Source organism: Callorhinchus milii, unplaced genomic scaffold (assembly GCF_018977255.1).
Source record: "Callorhinchus milii isolate IMCB2004 unplaced genomic scaffold, IMCB_Cmil_1.0 Scaffold26, whole genome shotgun sequence".
NCBI classification, from domain to species: Eukaryota; Metazoa; Chordata; class Chondrichthyes; order Chimaeriformes; family Callorhinchidae; genus Callorhinchus; species Callorhinchus milii.
The window spans coordinates 5,397,244-5,416,236 of record NW_024704767.1 but is presented as its reverse complement, the minus strand read 5'-3'; the positions used below and the strand labels follow the sequence as shown (position 1 = coordinate 5,416,236).

Below are 18,993 nucleotides of genomic sequence, written 5' to 3'. Positions count from 1 at the left end.
AGTGCTTTAGAATCAGCTACAAGTCCTTCTTATCTGCTACTTGCTGCATCAAATATTAGAACAAATACAAAGGGCGCTTTCTAAGAATTCCAGCAGCAAGATGTAGGTTAAATACATCTTTAAAAGTTGTTCCGTTTTGGAAATTGTCAATTCATTGACTAACTTCTGAAAAGGGAAGATAATTTTTTTAAAAAAAAGAACAGGATCGTTGATCCAAAAGATTTGAATCCTATACGATGCTTAAAATATCTCTGAATGTCTCTAATTAAATAAGGTCAACTGGCTTTCAGGAAAGCTATAATCAGTGAGAAACTGGGCACTGACATTTGGCAGTAGACCAGTGTATCGGACAGTTCCTTAAGTCTTTATTTTAATTTAATGGGAGCCTGGACAGACTAATGTATTTTTCATTGCCAAGGACAAATATTCCAGTGTTGGGTACCTAACCTACAATTGTTATAACTGCATTCATCGCTGCCCTTTACACAGGAATGATTTCGCTCGCTGTGAGTTGGAGCTCACTTCCATCATGTCCTAACGTTGGAGTCAGTGGTGATCATTAACCAGATCATTTGCACATCAATGGAAGCTGGAGATGTCCTCAAAGCTCCATCTGTGCCCCCACCCCAATATCAAGAACCAGATAGTTGTTAGGCACAAAAGTCAAAAAATCAAACTTTTGATTAAAATAAATTCATTAAAATAATTTTTGTTTCTGCTCCACTCTACGACTTTTATTCTTGTGCTCACTCAGGACTGTGGAGGCAGAGATCCAGAGAGAGATACAGAGAGAGAGAGAGACGAACACAAACAGATAATCATAGAATTATACAGCACAGAAGGAGGCTATTCGGTCCATTGTGTCAGTGTCGGCTCTTTTTATTTAAAAAAAGAGCTATCCAAATCAATCCAACACCCCCGTTCTCTCCCCATAGTCCTGCAAACTTGTCCTCCCCAAGTTGGAGTCTATGAGATAGAGACACACCCACCCACATTCAGGGAGAGAGAGAGAGATACACACATACAGAGAGCTAGACACACAAATACAGAGAGACACATTCTCAGCGTGAGAGAAAGATGCACACACAGAGAGAAGCACACACACACACACTACTGGTCCTGAGACCTTCTGCGTCTGTATTTCTCAGCTATTTGCTGGATAAACTCTGAACCATCATGTGGGGGTGTGAGGGAGGATTCCTAAATGTAAATATTATTAAGTTGCGAATATCTAATATTTCTAGTTATTCTGCACTTTTCCCAATAGTGTTCTATCTCTCATCAATTACAATGGGAAGACAGATCACAACCGTTTCCTGTGCCAGTGCATCTCTCTCACGTTGGCTGGAATATACTCTGAGGTCTTATAACTCAATTTTCTTCCCCTCAGAACCTATCCTTTCTATGACATGTATTGAATGAAAGAAATTACAGAATTGGAGGAGACCGTTTGATCCACCGATGGTGCCAACTCTGGTACGAGAGGAAAAATATTATATTCTTAACCAATTCCCTGTTCTTTCCTCAAACCAGCCAAGCTCAGTCTCAATTAACGCCTACCATTTGATTTATCTTGTCTCACTGGTTACAGCAAACTGCACTATGATCCTTAGCTCTTCACCAATGCTCAATAAATCTATTTTACAGTGACGCAGTGATTTACCCTGCTCCAGTGTTATAGCACTTCTCAACTTTGCCTAGATCTTTTCAATCAGAAGAAAACAGAACTCTAATACACGTTGCAGTGTATTGTTTAGCAGCAGCTAATAAATGTGTGAGAATTGTGCTGGTTACAGTTATATTACTGCAAACGGTACAATGTTCTTTTTGCACAGAAATGTAGAGTTTCTATCACTCAAAAATATTTGATTATTGATAGGTTAAATACAATAGATATCCAGAAATAGTAATATAACCAATCAGCCAACCAATCTGACAAATTCTCTACATTCTTAATCTTCCAACCATTATCAGTTACAATAACATTCAATATGTACCGCTGAAGAGGCGGAAAAGATTACTATTACATATCTGATGAAGGGTAATCAATCTGTTAAAGTGGTGGAAGTTAAAGAATTCTATTGGATTTTTATTCTCTGCACTTCCACAATCTGTAAAATTGATTGCCAATGCTATGTTGGAGATGAGACTCAATAACAATAATATAGCTGAATTTGGGAAATGCATAACATGATTTAAGTACTGGAATCCTTAGCGAGTTAAGCTACTCAATCATACAAGTTGGGCACAAATGCTAAATTGCATTTATAACCTAAAATGACTTGATTGGAACCATTCAGTGATCAAAAAGAATTAATTCCATGTCTCTTTTGGCTCAATTTGTCTACAGTGACTCTTCCAAATAAGGTTACAACATTCCTAAGAACTTTCATACTGTATGTTTTACTTAATTTTTACCTTCTTGAATTTGAAACAGTGAAATATTACATAAAGTTATTGACTTGATGTAAGTTGCCTATGCGTAAGTATTACTGTATTACCATAGTCAAGGTTGAATTTGAATTAATAGGAGAACTGACCAACGTAAATAATGTTAAATCAAATAAATTGTCAAGACTAAAACATTTATACTGTCATTTGTTTAACTAATGGACTGTTTTTAAATAAAATGCACTAAGTTAAACGTATACTTTCCAAGTTTTTGTTTCGTCTGTAGGATTTGTTCTCAAACTGTTGAAACAATTTAGCTTCATTATTTATGTTTTGTTATTCATAGGCAAAGGGTACTCAGCAATGTCGGTGAAGTACATTAACTTCATTAAATTTCACCATAATATATTTGACCACTCACAAATGAATTGCAACATACACAAGTGAAAGTCTGAAATACCTCATTGATCAATATGGTGCAATTCATTTATACTTCTGTGAGACCAAATCAACATTCTGAAGTATGACAAACTGCCAGGCAAGAGATTACGATTTACAATAATAATAAATAATAATCCTTGCATTTGTTGTAGGGACTTTGAGATTGGGATAACATTTCAAAGCACTTCACCATGATATATTATAAACTATAGTGACTGTGTATTTTGTAGGGAAACATGGCAGCCAGTATAAAAATAAGGAGTTGCTGCCACTCTAAAACTCTGTATCAAAGTCCCAACACCCTGTCCCTTCTCTTGCTTCCTTCAAGGTCCGCCTCAAGACCTTCCTATTTCACCATGTTTTGGCCATCTTTATCCCCGCTCCCCCTTTGGCCTCACCCCCTCGGTGTAAACCCTGGACTGTCCAGTGCCTTGGGATGTTCTCCCGATGTGGAAGGTGCTCCATAAATGTAAATTGGTATCGTTTGTCTTTTCTGAATCAAAATTTTTAAACTTAAAAAGAGCAGTGCAGAATTTAGGAGAAATGCAATCGAAATGCCAACAAATTAGATTGGAATTCTAAGAAATTTGCTCCTTGAAACGGTGAATTTTTATGGTACGGCTGCAAGACAAAGGAATCTCAGCAAATTACAACAACAAGATTACATTTGTATAGTGCCTTTCACGTCGGGAGGACGTCCCGAGGCACTGGACAAAGTACAGCATTTCAGACGGAGTCGGGCGATGTTACGGAGAAATTAGGTATAAAAGTGATACTCGCAGAGATGCTAACACCTACAGGAAATTTCATGTGCATTAAATTTAACTTTAAAATTTAGCAAGATTTTGGCAGGTTGTTTATAGAAATGTTTTTCAATACTGTATTCATAATAAATTGAAGCTGCTCCTTTTATTAAATGCTAATACTCATGACCAGAAGTAAATTGGGAACAATCTCCCAATATATAAATATTTCACTAACCACACTGAAACATTGTTAATGTTTCATTAGATGCCTTGGTGACTATCAAAATTGGAATGGCGCAGTTCTTCAAAAGTGATCAAAAGTGCACAAAATAAATTGTAATCTTTATTTTCTGTCTGGATGTCTTTAAAGCTTAATTTTTCTAATGGATTATTCAGGCTGCTTTCTCTGATTTATGTCAAAATGGATCTATCTCAATTATGACATAGTATTTTTCTTTAATTTTTAACCAATTTAATAAAAGCTACAATGTTGCTTTAAAGGCTCATCCAATTCCCATTTTCAAATGAAATGAATGCTGCATTAAACTTGAATAAAGTGTATTTTTTTTTCATTTTCTTTGTTATTGTCTCTCTCTCCGGTGTTCCTCTCCTGAAGACACTGGCTCATGTTGGGATATAATTCAATGGGTGGGACAAGTACCTCAACCAAGTGGCTAATTTGTCTGTTAGCCTAGACAGTGAGTTGTGGTCAAGCTTCGCAACCATATGGGGAAATTGGTTTTAAATGAATTAGGATCGTACACCCGATTTTGTGCTACGTTAGATTCAGCAGTGCTTGTGGATCAGTCTGTTATACATCAGTCTCTATGGGATTTCCCTGAACATTTAATTTCCTTTAGCTCAATAGAGAGTCCTTTCTCATGAGATGCTGACATTTGACATGCTTCGTTACAAATTAGTCTTAAAATTGCAACAAACATGAAAGTAGCCAGACTACTTTTGACAGTGAAACAACATCAGGGATGCATTCAGTGCATCAAAGAGCACAACAACAATTTGATGTTTTGTTTATTCTCCTGTCAACTTTGCATGTCACTGGAATCTATTATACCGCAAGTTAAAAATAACAATTATCATTAAGTCTTTATGTAAGGATTTCCCATCATGAACTCGTTTCCAAAAGATTGTTATGTCAATAATTGGTAGGTGTCGATGTGTTTAAATAATTTTGTATCATCGATGAGGATGGATTTTTTAAAAAAATCTTCTTTCATATTTCATATCGTGTTTTGCATTTGTTTTTCTTATAGGAAATAATTTCTGTTACATTGCAAGCAACTTTTTGAGTGTCAGCGGTGCCGGTCACCTTGACATTTCCACTAAGAGGTGGAATACAACTTTTAGAGAATAATTGGAACAGCTCCAGCAGCACAGTGATGGAAACTCTGAACATCTGTCTCTTAGATTCAGTGAAATTGACATTCCAGATTGTTGGACTAAAGCTCAACCTGATTTTCTTTTAGTGAACAACAGCTTTTTGTTGTTAAATGTAAAGTGAGAGTGTGCACATTATGCATCTTTTATGAAAAAAAAGTCAGGCTTGACCTTTATATGCGAATTCAGCTAAGCACTTCAAAAAAATCTTTCTTTTATCAGGCCATTATAACAATAAAAAATTAGCAAACACGAAAAAGGAAGTGAGATGCATTAATTAAAGATTCGGCACAGGGCCTGATCAAGAGTAGTGTCAATTTATTCTGTGAAGCGCTTTGAGACATCTGAACGATAAGGCATATTACTCCCCCTTCTTCTCAAGAGTTTTCTGGCAAGTTCAGGGAATTCCCCGCCCCCCAAAAGCAGTTGAACTGGGAAACTCTGCAAACTCTGAAACTCTGACAAGTATTGCATTGACCATCAGCTCAAATTCAAATTCTATTCCCTCTTTCACATTGCAGAATGTGGGGAGAGTATTTAAAATGGTGAATTTTAATTTGTGGCTCTGCTGCTGTGTTTATGTGATTGAATGGAATTTCACTGGGTCCAGATTTATTCTGTAAACGTAACCATCATATGCTTTTCTGAATGAAGGGCATGGAGAGATTAATTGGTTCAGCATGTAGAATTTTATTTTGGTCGATTTATCCTTGGTTGACTCCTGAATTGGTCATACAATGCTAACAATTCATAACTTAAAATATGGGACTTTAGAAAAAAAGATTGCAAATTCTTTATATTTTCATTCATTAGGCAGCCACAACATGTCTCTTAAGACTATATAATTTTATATTCAGGATCAATGATGGTTTTGGCCTTTGTTAATTGCTAGGTTCAGATACCATGGTAACTGTTAGTTTAAATGGATCACCAGACAGTTTTAATCCCAAGGGTCAGAAAATGCCAAAGGACATTGTGTCTTACTAAAGAAGCAATCTTGGAGTAATGTTTGTTCTACATTGCATCTAAGAAATAAGTGGAATAGGACAGATGAATCATTTGCAACTGGCATCCTAAATAGAAATTAGTATTCCATCAACATAATTAATTAGGTTCTTATGTAAAATACAAATTTTATACAAGGATAAAGTAAAAATGCTGTGCTAATCTCTTATAAAATAGGTCATAAAAAATGGTTGTCTTCATTGTCGAATATTTTATTCAAAAGAAAATCCATGAAGAAACAACAGATAAACCAGGAAATAGGAATGAATATCTCATGTGATTAATACACTTTTGATTGCAATGGTTGTTGTTATATTCAATGACTGGGAACTATTGATTTGCATGAATTGTGAAATAATAGGTGAACAGATGCTTTTGCTTTCAGTATTGGTATCAACAGTGCTTTTCAATTTGGTTTCTGGAGCAGAGCTCTAAAATCAAACAGATGCAAAACTGTTTAATTTCACATACAAATAAGAAATATTTTTTGAAAATACTTGGAACAAGTAGAAATTGAATAAATTCAGTCCAAGGGAACTATTTTCATTTTGGTGGGGAATCCTCAAGACTCTTCTCCCTGAGAAACAACCACTCAGATTTCCCCCAATTTAATTTCTTTCTGAATCTTTAGAAACATCTCTGGATTAATACCCTGCATGAATGTGTTCTTACCAGCATAATTGACCTTGAACTGCTGCTGCTTATTTTAATTAACGTATGATTATTGTAATTCTTGTCCTGTTCTGGGTATGACAAAAACACTTCCATGCTTGATGTATTATTTTTCTTGTGCACGTTTCTTTGCTTCATTTTGTTTCTGGTCGGTTCAGTAGCTCTGCCTTCTCCTGTCACCACTAACGGTTTAGTTAATTAGATTTTTCAAAAATCAACCGGCCAGGCAGGAGTTTGTGGGTTCAAACCCCATTTTTGGCCCTTTGAACTCATAGTCTTGGCTGACCCGCCAATCGGGTGCTGACTGACCACCGCACAGTTGGGAGGTGTGCGGGGACGACACGTTAAACGAGGTCCCATCTGCCCGTTCAGGTGGATGTTACAGATCTCACGGCCCTATACAAAACAAAAGGGCAAGTTTCTCCCAGGGACCCGGCTGACAATACCCCAGTGCTCTCGCTCACACTCCATTACCATCTCTCTCTCTATCATCACGATCTCTCGCTCTCTGCCCATCTCTTTCTATCATTCTCCATTTCTCTCTCTCTCTCTCTCACTATCTGCGTGGATCTCACACTCATCCTCTCTCGCTCCCTGCATCGCTCTCGCTCGCTCTCTCCTGCATCGCTTTCTCTCACTCGCTCCCTGCACCGCTCTCTCTCGCTCCCTGCATCGCTCTCTCTCGCTCCCTGCATCGCTCTCTCTCGCTCGCTTCCTGCACCGCTCTCTCTCTCCCTCGCTCCCTGCACCGCGCTCTCTCGCTCGCCCCCTGCACCGCTCTCTCTTGCTCCCTGCATCGCTCTCTCTCGCTCGCTCCCTGCACCGCTCACTCCCTGCATCGCGCTCTCTCGCTCGCTCCCTGCACCGCTCTCTCTCGCTCGCTCCCTGCACCGCTCTCTCTCACTCGCTCCCTGCACCGCTCTCTCTCGCTGGCGCTCCCTGCACCGCTCGCTCCCTGCACCGCTCTCTCTCGCTCGCTGCACCGCTCTCTCTCGCTCGCTCCCTGCACCACTCGCTCCCTGCACCGCTCTCTCTCACTCGCTCCCTGCACCGCTCTCTCTCGCTCGCTCCCTGCACCGCTCGCTCCCTGCATCGCTCTCTCTCGCTGCACCGCTCTCTCTCACTGCACCGCTCTCTCTCGCTCGCTCCCTGCACCGCTCGCTCCCTGCACCGCTCTCTCTCGCTCGCTCCCTGCACCGCTCTCTCTCGCTCCCTGCACCGCTCTCTCTCGCTCGCTCCCTGCACCGCTCTCTCTCTCGCTCGCTCCCTGCACCGCTCTCTCTCTCGCTCGCTCCCTGCACCGCTCGCCCCCTGCACCGCTCTCTCTCGCTCGCTCCCTGCACCGCTCTCTCTCTCCCTCGCTCCCTGCACCGCTCTCTCTCTCGCTCGCTCCCTGCACCGCTCGCTCCCTGCATCTCTCTCGCTCGCTCCCTGCATCTCTCTCGCTCACCCCCTGCACCGCTCTCTCTCTCCCTCACCCCCTGCACCGCTCTCTCTCTCCCTCACCCCCTGCACCGCTCTCTCTCTCCCTCGCTCCCTGCACCGCTCTCTCTCTCCCTCGCTCACTTCATCGCTCTTCATCTCTATTATCCGCACTTCCCTTACACTATCTCCTCTCGTCAGAGCCCGCATCCGGGAACCCTCGGCTTCCACACCCCTCCCCCCTCCCCTCCCCGCCCCGCGCCCCGCCCACCTCCTTCCCGGTCCGCATGCGCAGTCGGCCAGGGCTCCCCGGCTCCGGCGCCGCGCACGCGCACTGCCTGCCGAGTGCGGTCCGTTGTCCCGGTTACGCGGCCGCTGCGCGCGGGGCCGAGCGACCGAAGCCCCTTCGTGCGTCTGGTCGTTCGGTGGGGGCGCCGTTTCCCGGAGCAGCCGTTAGTTGCAGCGGCCCTTCCCCTTCTTCCTCCTCCTCCTCCTCCTCCTTCTCCGTCCCCGTTTCCTTCGTCGTCGTCGTCGTCGTCCCGTCCTCCCCGACCCCCCCCCCCCCCGACCCCCACCGACCGCGGCGGAGATGAGTTCCGAAGTTCCCCCCGAACCTGTCGCCCTGACAGCACCGGTCACCAACCCGGCGGCGCCACCAGGCCCAGGGCAGGTGAGGGTCATAGGAGCTGTGCCTGCCCGCGGAGGGAAGAGGCGCTCAGGGTAAGCGCTTTTATTTTATTTTTTTAACCGGATCAGCCTCATTTTTTTTTGGGGGGGGGGGGAGGAGGTTCATTCTTGGAAAAGAGAGAGAGTGAGTGTGAGTGGAGTGAAAGAAAGAAAAAAAAACAGCGGCGACAACAACACGCAACTCCACAGCTCGGACCGTTTTAAGTCGGGCGGTCGGTCGGGTCGGCCGGTCGGTCTGTTGCGAGCACAAAGCCAACGGCCCGCGCTGGAGCGGAGCGCCGGGAGGGAGGCGATCCCCCACACACCCCCCACCACCCCACACCCCCCGCGGCTGCTTCGGCTTTTCGGACGTCGATTTTAAATCGAACGAGAAACGCCGGCGGATGTCCGACGCCCTGTGGCTCGTGGCTCGCGGAGCCGCTAACTTCCACCGACTTCGCGTTGCTCCAGGTCTGCCTTTCGTGTCCACGATGAGAAGATCAGATTTCACCGTTTCCACCCACCCCCGCATCTGCCACCTCCACCCCCCCCCCAACCCCACCACCTCCTTTTTCTCTCTCACGCTGTTGGGGGCGGTGGGAAGAGAGCAGAGGTGAGGGATTATCCGCGGGGGGGTAGTAGGGTTCTGCTGAGCTCGGTGTGTTTCTGAGCTGACAGGTGCCCCCCCCCTCTCTCTCTCTCTCTCTCTCTTTCTCTTTCTCTCTCTCTCGCCACAACGAGACCCAACGTCCCAAAGTGACCCAACCTTCACCATATTTTTTTTCCCATCGCATTCACGCATCACGTCTTAAACAGCAGGGCCGGCTTTCTCGGGCAGCAAAGGACAACGTCCCTTGACCGCACTGACTTGTGATGATCGTGTAATAATAATAATAATATAACTGATTCCTGCACCTGTGGGTTACTGCACTGCTTTCCAATTGATGGTTTACTTGCTTTTTAATCCCCTCCCACCCCCCTTCTTCCTTGAGGCATTGACTCCTTGTAGTGCCACAGGTACCAGTGGCTCGCATCGTAGACTCGGATTCAAGCATGAACCTTGTTCAGTGCTCAAATATATACACTTCCAGCAGTGGTTGGTACCTGCTCAACACTCAGAAGCCAGAAAATGTGGCTCATTTTCCCCTCACTGAAGTGCATTGAGTTAAATTGTAGCTGCTTTCCGCGGGGATCAACAAACTCAGCACAGACCACACGTTGAGCTTCAGGCTTTTCTTACTTAAATTAGTAAATTATAGACTGTCAAAGCACAGAAAGGGGCATTTGGTTTATGATGTTTACATGCTGGAGCAATCTTTTAATTCCAGTGCCCTCCTCTTTTCCTATATCTATTACTATTATTTTTATAAACTGGAATGAACAAAACTACACATAGACTAGACTTGCTGAATAACTGCTGAGCCATCAAGGGAGTCAATTTTTTTTAAAAAAGCTGTAATCAATAAGTTGCAATTTGTTTGTATATTTGCAATTCTATTTCACTTTTATTACCTGTTCCTAACAATACGAGAGCTGTAATTTGGAGCGATCAGAAGTATTATAGTCTACATGCTTTTTGATGTCAATCCCCATTTGAAGACATTTGCTTCAAATCTGATTCTGTCTGTGATTCTGAATGTGACATCTTCTTCAGTGAGAATCCTTTTCAAGAAAGTATTGTTAGTTATTACAGTTTTTTAAAAGAAAAAGGACGTGAATTGAACAATTATTCTTTGAAACTATTAGAACAAACAGAACAGAGATACATCTTTGATAATATTTAACCTGTATTTATTTTACAGTTTGAAACACATTGTTCTATTTTCATATATGTGCAAAGATCACGGATAAAATGTACATAAAATTGCATGAGCATTTTTAAAACATGCTTTTTTTGTTTTCTCCTCATTTATTCAACTTAACCAACTCTCTTCTGGTACATATTGTGAGGTGCCAGCGCCTTGGGACGTCCGCCTGAAAGGCACTATATAAATGCAGTTTGTTATTGCTGCCAGCATTTTGTCGACTTCACTGTTAGTCAACCTTCGATCTTTAACAATCTTGTGTTGCTTGAACAGAGACCCGTTCTGTGCTGTTTTTAATGATGATTTTATTATGGAATCCTCTTCTGTGCAGTTGTGATCTAGTGCATATTATGTGCCTAATATTGAACCAGATCAAAAGTGTAGAATTAAGTCAGATATATCACTAGGTGGATATAATTGAAGAATGTGTAGATAGACAGGGATGCAAGTGACTCATATTAGAATGGACCATTCGGTTGGCTAATGTTGGAGTTAGTGAGGGGAAAAGTTTGTCTTGATGCAATTTTTCCTAGGGTGTTTTTGACTTTAGATGCTGCACCAGCACTGTCAAAAACATCAGCGGACTATTGATAGTGGAAGATAAATGTGAATAAGAGATGCAGGGTTTGAGAAGTATGACTCACCAGTGTGGAGATATGAACATGCAAATTCGTAACTGAGCGGCAAAACATCAGATATTTATAACTCCACTGCTGGATAGCATACAGTGCACAATTCTGTATTAAACGTCTAATCTCACATTGCCCCGGTATTTTACAAAAGATCCTGGGGGATTGTGTGATTATAGAAGTTTGGTAAAGTAGTACTTCATTGTGACCACTTCAAAAATTATTTTTTCCACACTTAAACTCTGAAATAATTCAGTAAAAGATCCTCAGTCTGTGTGCTGTGCCAAAGTGTTTCATTGTTGCAGAGAACCATTCTAAATGTTTTGAAAATATTTTCTGAACCATTTTACTCAAATGCTTGAGTACATGTGATCCAAGGTCAACAACAACAAACAATCATTTTAGGTCGAATGTTTGGGATTTGGAAACAAAACAAGTAGAAATGTTACTGTACACGTTTACCGACACTTTTGCTGTGTAGGTTTCTCTTTTCTGCTGCTTGCCATATGATTTTTCTGAAGCTTGCTCTATGGTTTTGTGTGTCCTGTAAACTATTGCCGTTTTTGGTTGATATCCGCTGTTACTGCTGCTGAGTCTTGCCAACAGGATGAAGGTGAAACAAGGATTGTGACATAGGCATATATAAGGTGAGATTACATCAGGTAAGAGGTACTAGGGAATTGCAGTCATTTTTGCAATGTGCTTACAAAATTTCATTGTTTTTTGAATACTGTACAGAACTTTTTACTAGTGCAAAGGTGTCCCTTTTCTGAAGGTGGGACTGAGATTACTGGACACACTGCTTTGCAGTTAATAAGTGCTGTTCATCATATGGGGAATGCTTGATCATGTCAGTGAATGCAAAGAGGAAGTTGTTATTTTTTCAATATTATGACTCCTTACATTGAACACAAACCATAACATCTTATTGTATACTGTACAATTGCATGAATTATTTGTATGAGTTTCAGTGATTAAAAGCTAGCTTGCTTTGGTATAATATTGTTCTATGATTAGGGAGAAAATAATTTCATATCTCTAACGTTTCTTAGAACGGCCAAACCATTAATGGGCAAAAATGTGGTGTCATATATTGAAGCTACACTTTGAAACAGATCTCCTGTCACTAGCTTTTTTAAAACTTATTTATCCTAAACTCCATAGGTTGTAAATTTTTGATGGTTTTATTTCCTCTTCCACTTAATTTAACTTCATGCAGAAGGTTTCTTTGCCACCAACTCAACTTGCTGAATTGTACTTCTTTTCTGCCAAACATCTTACCACGAGCTTCTAAAAAAGCTCAGTTACAGAAAGTGAATTGAAACCCTGTTGCCCTTCTTCACAGAAAAAAGTGCACATCTCTCGAGCCTTTCCCATTAAAGCCTGCTATTCATACAATTCACTATCTTTCTCTCTTTTGTTTTCTCAATCTATAGTAGTACTCTAGAGTTAACATCAGTTATTTGTAACCGGACAATATCACCAAATCAGGGTGGTAATTAGTTAGTCCTATTTCCACTAAGATGGTTATCTGACCTCCCAGATCAACCCTCATTATCTTGATATTGTGGAGTTCTTTGTTGCCTGGCAGTATTTGACTTCATCCTATCATTCAGGCTAACAAAGCCGATTGAGCTTAGAGTACCATTGCATTCCCCTCTCCCCTCTGCTATTTCAGTCACATAGCCATCCCCTAGTGCCTTGGCAAGAATTGTCAGAACTTTATTGTGCTGCTATATGTCTCTCAAAGGATAGGCTGTCTGGACGTGCACACAATATGATGCACAGTGCTATTTACACAGATGGCACGTATTCTCTTGAATAACTTTCAGATTGGAAGAGGATAGTGAAGGCACCAGTATAGTGAGGAAATGAATTCTAACTGTCTCAATCCTCCACAACTTAATTCAGGTTTTGTTTATCAAATATATTCTACCACTTTGTCCATGCCTCTTTTTGGATTTGGTGTGCTGCATTAGTCTGTTCCTTATAATCTCTCTCATATCTTATTTAGTACTATTGTATGCTTTTGTATATTTTTCTTTTCATCAACGCAGATGCGTTTTCCATCGCAGACTTTGCTTCCCTTTCTGTACAACTTCCGAGACCCCCTTGAATCACAAGCTGTTTTAAGCTTCATCAACTATAGTCAACGTGTTCCATTTCCTAACAGTTTGCCCATCTGGTTGCATGTTCCAGATCACCAAGTTTCTTTAGTCTTGAAGCAATATTACGATTTTGACTTTCCCCAGTCTGTCCTCCATTTCACCAGGGAAAGTAAAGACAACTAGAATCTCTATACTTTTGTTTGCAGTTGATAAACACTTATCTGCTTCCCATTTGCTTCTTGCTTTTCTTTTATCTGTAAATCATCTTGACTTGTAATTCACAAATACAATTTGAATGGCAAGCACAATGTTTATACATTCCTGGAATATAGTAAAGAAGTGCATATACTATTTTAAAATAAAAGAAACTGTGTAGCACTAAGCCACATAATAATGATAATTCTTGCATTTGATATAGCGCCTTATCATGTCTTCGAGATGTCTCAAAGCGCTTCATAGAATATATTGTAAAGTATAGTGATTGTATATTTTGTAGGCTAAACATAGATCAGAAGGCTCCGAATTTCACTCTTGTTATATACTGAGTTGGTTGATCTCGGCCAGGGCTGGATTAATTGTGTCTTCCATAGACAGTCTACTGACATTCACTGACTAAACTCACACGTGATCACTTGGGTCAGGCACCAGACGGCTGCTGGTACTAGTAGAACTGTACCCAGCACCGATTAGTAATTAATAGAAGGATAGAGTAAAAGTCAAAAACTTTACCTTGTTGCTTTGTAGTATTTTGGCCAGAAGCCATTGCCCAGGTTTGGTTACCGAATCTTAGGAAATATATTAATGCCCTTAAGGTGATACAGAGGGGAGCAAGTTTGAAAATTGGAGTCTAGAGATTATCTAATTGGCATTTTCAAGGTTATTGGGAGAGTTAATTCAGATTGTTGTGAAGGCTTCAAATTCCAGGTGATACAAAATAACACAATATATTCTGCCAAGAACAGATTCTGTCGCGCTGACCAGTACCAGCCAAATTTAACAAAATATTAGTACTGTATTTGTAATTGCATCTGGTAATTTATATTGCCCTTGAATTCTAAACACTATTTGGATGGTTGCTATACAGTTATTTGACTAACTCCAATTTTTTAAAAGTAAGTTAAGAGATAATAATAATAATAATCCTTGCATTTGATATAGCGCTTTCCACGTCTTCTAGATGTCTCAAAGCGCTTCACAGATTATGCTGTAAAGTGAATTAACCGTATATTTGTGGGAGAAACGCGGCAGCCAATTGCGCACAGCAGTGTCCCACAAACAGTCGTGGATTGAAGATAAGGAAGCAAGATAAGTGAAATTTTCCATTCAAATGGTCCCAGATGTGTGGAATAAATTTTTAACAAATCTTATTAAAGCAAATAGTATACATAGATTCTAAAGCATAGACTAGAGCATGTAGGGTCATTGGATTATAACTCAGCAATTGTTTAGTAAAGTATGTCCTAAGCTGCTACCACCTATTTGTGTTCATCTGTTGTTTAGGGGCTTTATTGGATCAAGCTTCACTTGATAGAATATGTAAGGCTGCAACTTATTGTAGAGTAACTGTTATACCATTGATCTGGGACATAGTATGATCTGGATTTTATCTAAACAGTATGGGGCATTTAGTAGATCTGTCATTATAGCTCGGATTCCAATTCCCCCTACTGCTCAATCTGCAGTTCTATGTACAGGTGGTGATTTGGTTTTCTTTAATTTAACTGATCTATTTAACACTGCAGTTTTTATTCTTTGTTAATTGTTCCACATATTCCACAAAACTACTGCAAAGCAAGGACAAATATAGTTCAACACCATTAACTTGTAATAGTCTTCAGTAAAGTTCCCATTCATGATTGCTACTCAGACAGCTCTACTGGAATGTGGGTGTATGGGAACTTATTTGAGAACAGTTGTGGTGCCCCACAGCTTGCTGACATCACTTATCTCCGTCACTGCTTCACCCCTCAGGCCGCTGAAACTCTTGTTCATGCCTTCATCACCTCCAAGCTCGGCTATGCAAAGGTCCTGCTTGTCGGCCTTCCCAACTCCTCCCTCCACAGGCTGCAGACAATCCGGAACTTTGCAGCCCGCACCAAACTCCGTGACCCCATCTCCCCCACTCTCGCCCGACTCCATTGGCTCCCTATCCTTCTGAGGATCCAGTTCAAGATCCTGGTCCTCACATACAAAGCCCTCCATGGCCTCGCCTCAACCTAGCTCTGCGACCTCCTAACCCCCTACCAACACGCCAATGCCCTCCACTCAGCCGGCTCTGGCCTGCTCCACGTCTCCCGACCCACCCGCCCCACCATTGACGGGAGAGCCTTCAGCCACTCTGCCCCCAACCTCTGGAATTCCATCCCCCAGTCACTCCGCCTTGCCCCCTCCTTAGCCTCCTTCAAATCCTGCCTCAAGACCCTCCTCTTCGACCATGCCATCGGCCTACCCCCTTCCCCTCCCCACTCTTCTCCCCACATGACCCCAGCTCAGGTCTGAAATGTTGTACTCTGTCCAGCGCCTTGGGACGTCCTCCAAATGTAATGTTGTTGTTGTTGTCTAGGCCAGGGTAGTCCAACTGGTGGCCCGGAGGGTACATCCATCCCAGGGAATGATTTCATTGACCTGCAAATGATTTCCAACTTTGTTGTCCTAACGAGCAAATATAGGTGACATGCAGGGCTCAAGATGGTCAGTGAGGGCTCAACCTCTGCCCGGCAATGGGACTGGCCAATCAGAATAAAATATTCCTTGTGTAACCTGCAGACATTTCTCAAATCCGGCATCTGGCCCTCAGCAGCCAAAAGGTTCCAACCCCTTGGGTCTCGGCTCACACATGAAGAATGGGGACTTGTGCACGGTAATGGAGATTGGCCAACACCATTGAACCATACACCAGCAATAGACTGAATGCTTAGGAGATAACGAGAGGAGAAAATTGGCAACAGGAAAAAGATTACGCTCTGCTTCCTACTGAAACAGCTCCTCTATTTTGTGTACCACTGATCTGTTTACAAATACCATGTGTATTTCTGCAGGATGTGTTTAGCTGCTAAATGGTTTATGAGTCACAATTTCACAGTTATTTAGACCTACTATGGCTTTCTGCTATATTCTACAAAAAAATTGTCAAGTCTGTTGAGGTGGATATTGCAGAACTACAACACTAGTGTTCTGTTTTCATCCCGTGAAATCGAAATTATACAGTGAGAAGCGATGGAAGATTGTGCTGTGCACAAGGAACCTGAAAAAGCAATGTTATTCGTCTGGCCAGCATCTGATAGACTTGTTAATAAATTGCAGATCTTTTCTCTGTTTATCATTGATGCAGATTGAAATAACTTTTGAATAAATATATTTTTTCTTAGACTGGATTTTGATGATGAAGATGGAGAAGGACCTAGCAAATTTTCAAGGTAAGTTTGCAGATTTGCTGCATAAATGTGGTAGTTGGGAGGAAGAAAGTGTATACTTTTGCCACAAAATGGCTGTAAACTGAGTTTGAACATATATTTTGTGAAGGTTGACATGCACCAATTTAATTTTGTAACTTTATTATGGTATGAAGTGACCTCGTGGACATATTGTTGCCATTATTTAAATAGAAATGCACTAATATGCAGGTTGTTATATAAGAGAATATATAACAATATTAACAAACGGGTTCTCCAAATCCTTTTTAATGCAGTTTATCTTCTGCTAGGACCTAAAAATAAGTATTTGTAAACAAAATTGTTTTCATGAATGGATATTGTATAAATAATAAATGTTAGCAAATCTTTGAATTTTGCCAAGAGCTGTCCTCAAAATTATGCTTCCATTCAACCTGGAGCCTCTAAACATATACACAATGCAATTTACATTGATGTAGTGGCTTTCACGCTGACAGGACGTCTTAAAGCACTTGACATTGCTGCCTTAGCATTGAGCTGTGGGTGGGAGCCGAACGGGATTGGGAAGGGAAAGATGACCACAAGCGCGGTCACAGAGATAAATCTTGAATTGAGACGGACCTTGAACAAGGGAAGGGAGGGAGCTTCTCAAAGGGAAGGGATGGAGTTCCAGAGAACAAGGACAGAATGGCCTAAAGCCTGCCTGCTGATTGTGGGGCGGAAGGGGTGAGACACATAAAGAAGGCTGGTGTTCGCTGAGTGAAGGGAGCGGCAGCCGGGACAGCAGAGTTGAAGGAGGTTACAGAGGTAAGGTGAGGCAAGACCATGGAGGGGCGCTATATTTATGCAGGGTTAATATTACAGTCATAAATGCTCGTATAGCTTTGTCCATGCAGTATTTAGATTAATCACAAGTTGTTTTATGACACATAAAACAGATCTTTCTAGCAATTTACAAATCTTTTATGTTTTTAATCCTAACTAAAATATCTATCATATTTTCTTGAATAGATTTTCAGTTGACTATACATGTTTTATTCACACAACTCTTTCCTGTGAATTTAAATTATCCAACAGCTCCGAACTTTATCATAGTCATTATTTACCCTATTGTGCACACTTGCATGTATAAAAGCTGTAAGTTCAATTAGACAATTTAGCTCCTTTTGAATTCATTATACTATTTTATTTATAGGTATGATGATCATCAGACACATGATGATAAAGAAATATTTGCAAGGTAGGAGTGACCATGGTAGGTCTTGCAGCGAGACAGAGAGGAGGGTGGATTCCCTCTCTTCCCACAAAACTAGTTTATTCATACTAGCTTAGAGAGTCGATTTTGTTTCCAGGTCAGAAGATGATCAGAATGCTGATGACGAGAAAAGCTGGCCAGGTAGGAAAAGGCACCCAAATCGTTTTGGCGTTTGTTTCTAAATTGTCTGTCAGCATTATAACGGCAGACCATATCACTGAATGGTCAAACATTATGTGTTGCAATGTTCTGTAATGCTGTATTCTACCTCTGAAAAGCTTGTGAATGTTCCAAAATCAAGCTTTTTTTATAATTTATATAATTTGGTCATCCTGTTTCCCAATGAAAAGTTATATCCTTTCCAAAGGAGAAATTGTATCAGTGTTTTGAGATATAGATATCATTGGAAAAAACCTTTGATAGATTTTAATCGTATTTGGATGACAAGATCAGGGAAGGGGTGAAAGTAGGATGTGTTCAATATTTCATGATGTCGTATTGTATAATGCCATTTTTAAAATGTATTTTGCGCTACAGTACAGTATTTATTGAAATGACTGAAGTTGATCATTGTTACCAGTGGAAAACACTTATTTGGGTTCATTGTAACAACTTGCTGTGTTCTTGGGACATGTAATATTCCAAGAGCGTTCGACAAATTTTTAAATAAATTTTAATGTGGGTTCTAGACATTAAAACTATTAGAATTGTGCTTAAATAATGGCCTCAACCTCCCCTGCAGAGTGCTGCCTAAGTCCAGGCCTCCAGTTTTGAAACTCCTATCTAGTTTAATTTTTGAGGTGGTTTACAATACTTAAAACGTGCACAGAAAACACAATTTGTGGCCTAACGGGTTCAGTATTTAAACGTTGAATTATTGGACTAAATTACGGCTGTCAAGGTTAGGCCACATTTGGTTTTCCTGAATACTATTTATATTACATGGAATAATGATGTGGTTCATAACAAATGCAATAGAATGTGTAATTACAATTATATTTGTTTTCTTTCATCAGAAATTTTGTATCTGTGACTGTTCTCAATGTAATATGCGTGTGTTGAAGTA

At 41.1% G+C, this 18,993-nt stretch overlaps 1 protein-coding gene across 6 annotated transcripts in view; it reads left to right on the top strand.

Annotated features, from left to right (window-relative positions):
* The first annotated feature begins 8,657 nt into the window (after positions 1-8,657).
* Positions 8,658-18,993, top strand: part of arnt2 (aryl-hydrocarbon receptor nuclear translocator 2) — a 57,169-nt gene continuing 46,833 nt past the window's right edge. For 2 of the 6 annotated variants that reach the window (XM_042344051.1, XM_042344050.1), the window contains exons 1-2: positions 8,658-8,792; positions 16,649-16,696. In XM_042344051.1, coding sequence (XP_042199985.1) covers positions 8,662-8,792; positions 16,649-16,696 — 179 coding nt within the window. In that variant the 5' untranslated portion in view covers positions 8,658-8,661. Of the gene's footprint in view, positions 8,793-16,648; positions 16,697-16,984; positions 17,480-17,867; positions 17,913-18,993 lie in introns of those variants that run through there. The other 4 variants (XM_042344049.1, XM_042344052.1, XM_042344053.1 and 1 more) reach the window with 4 other exon arrangements.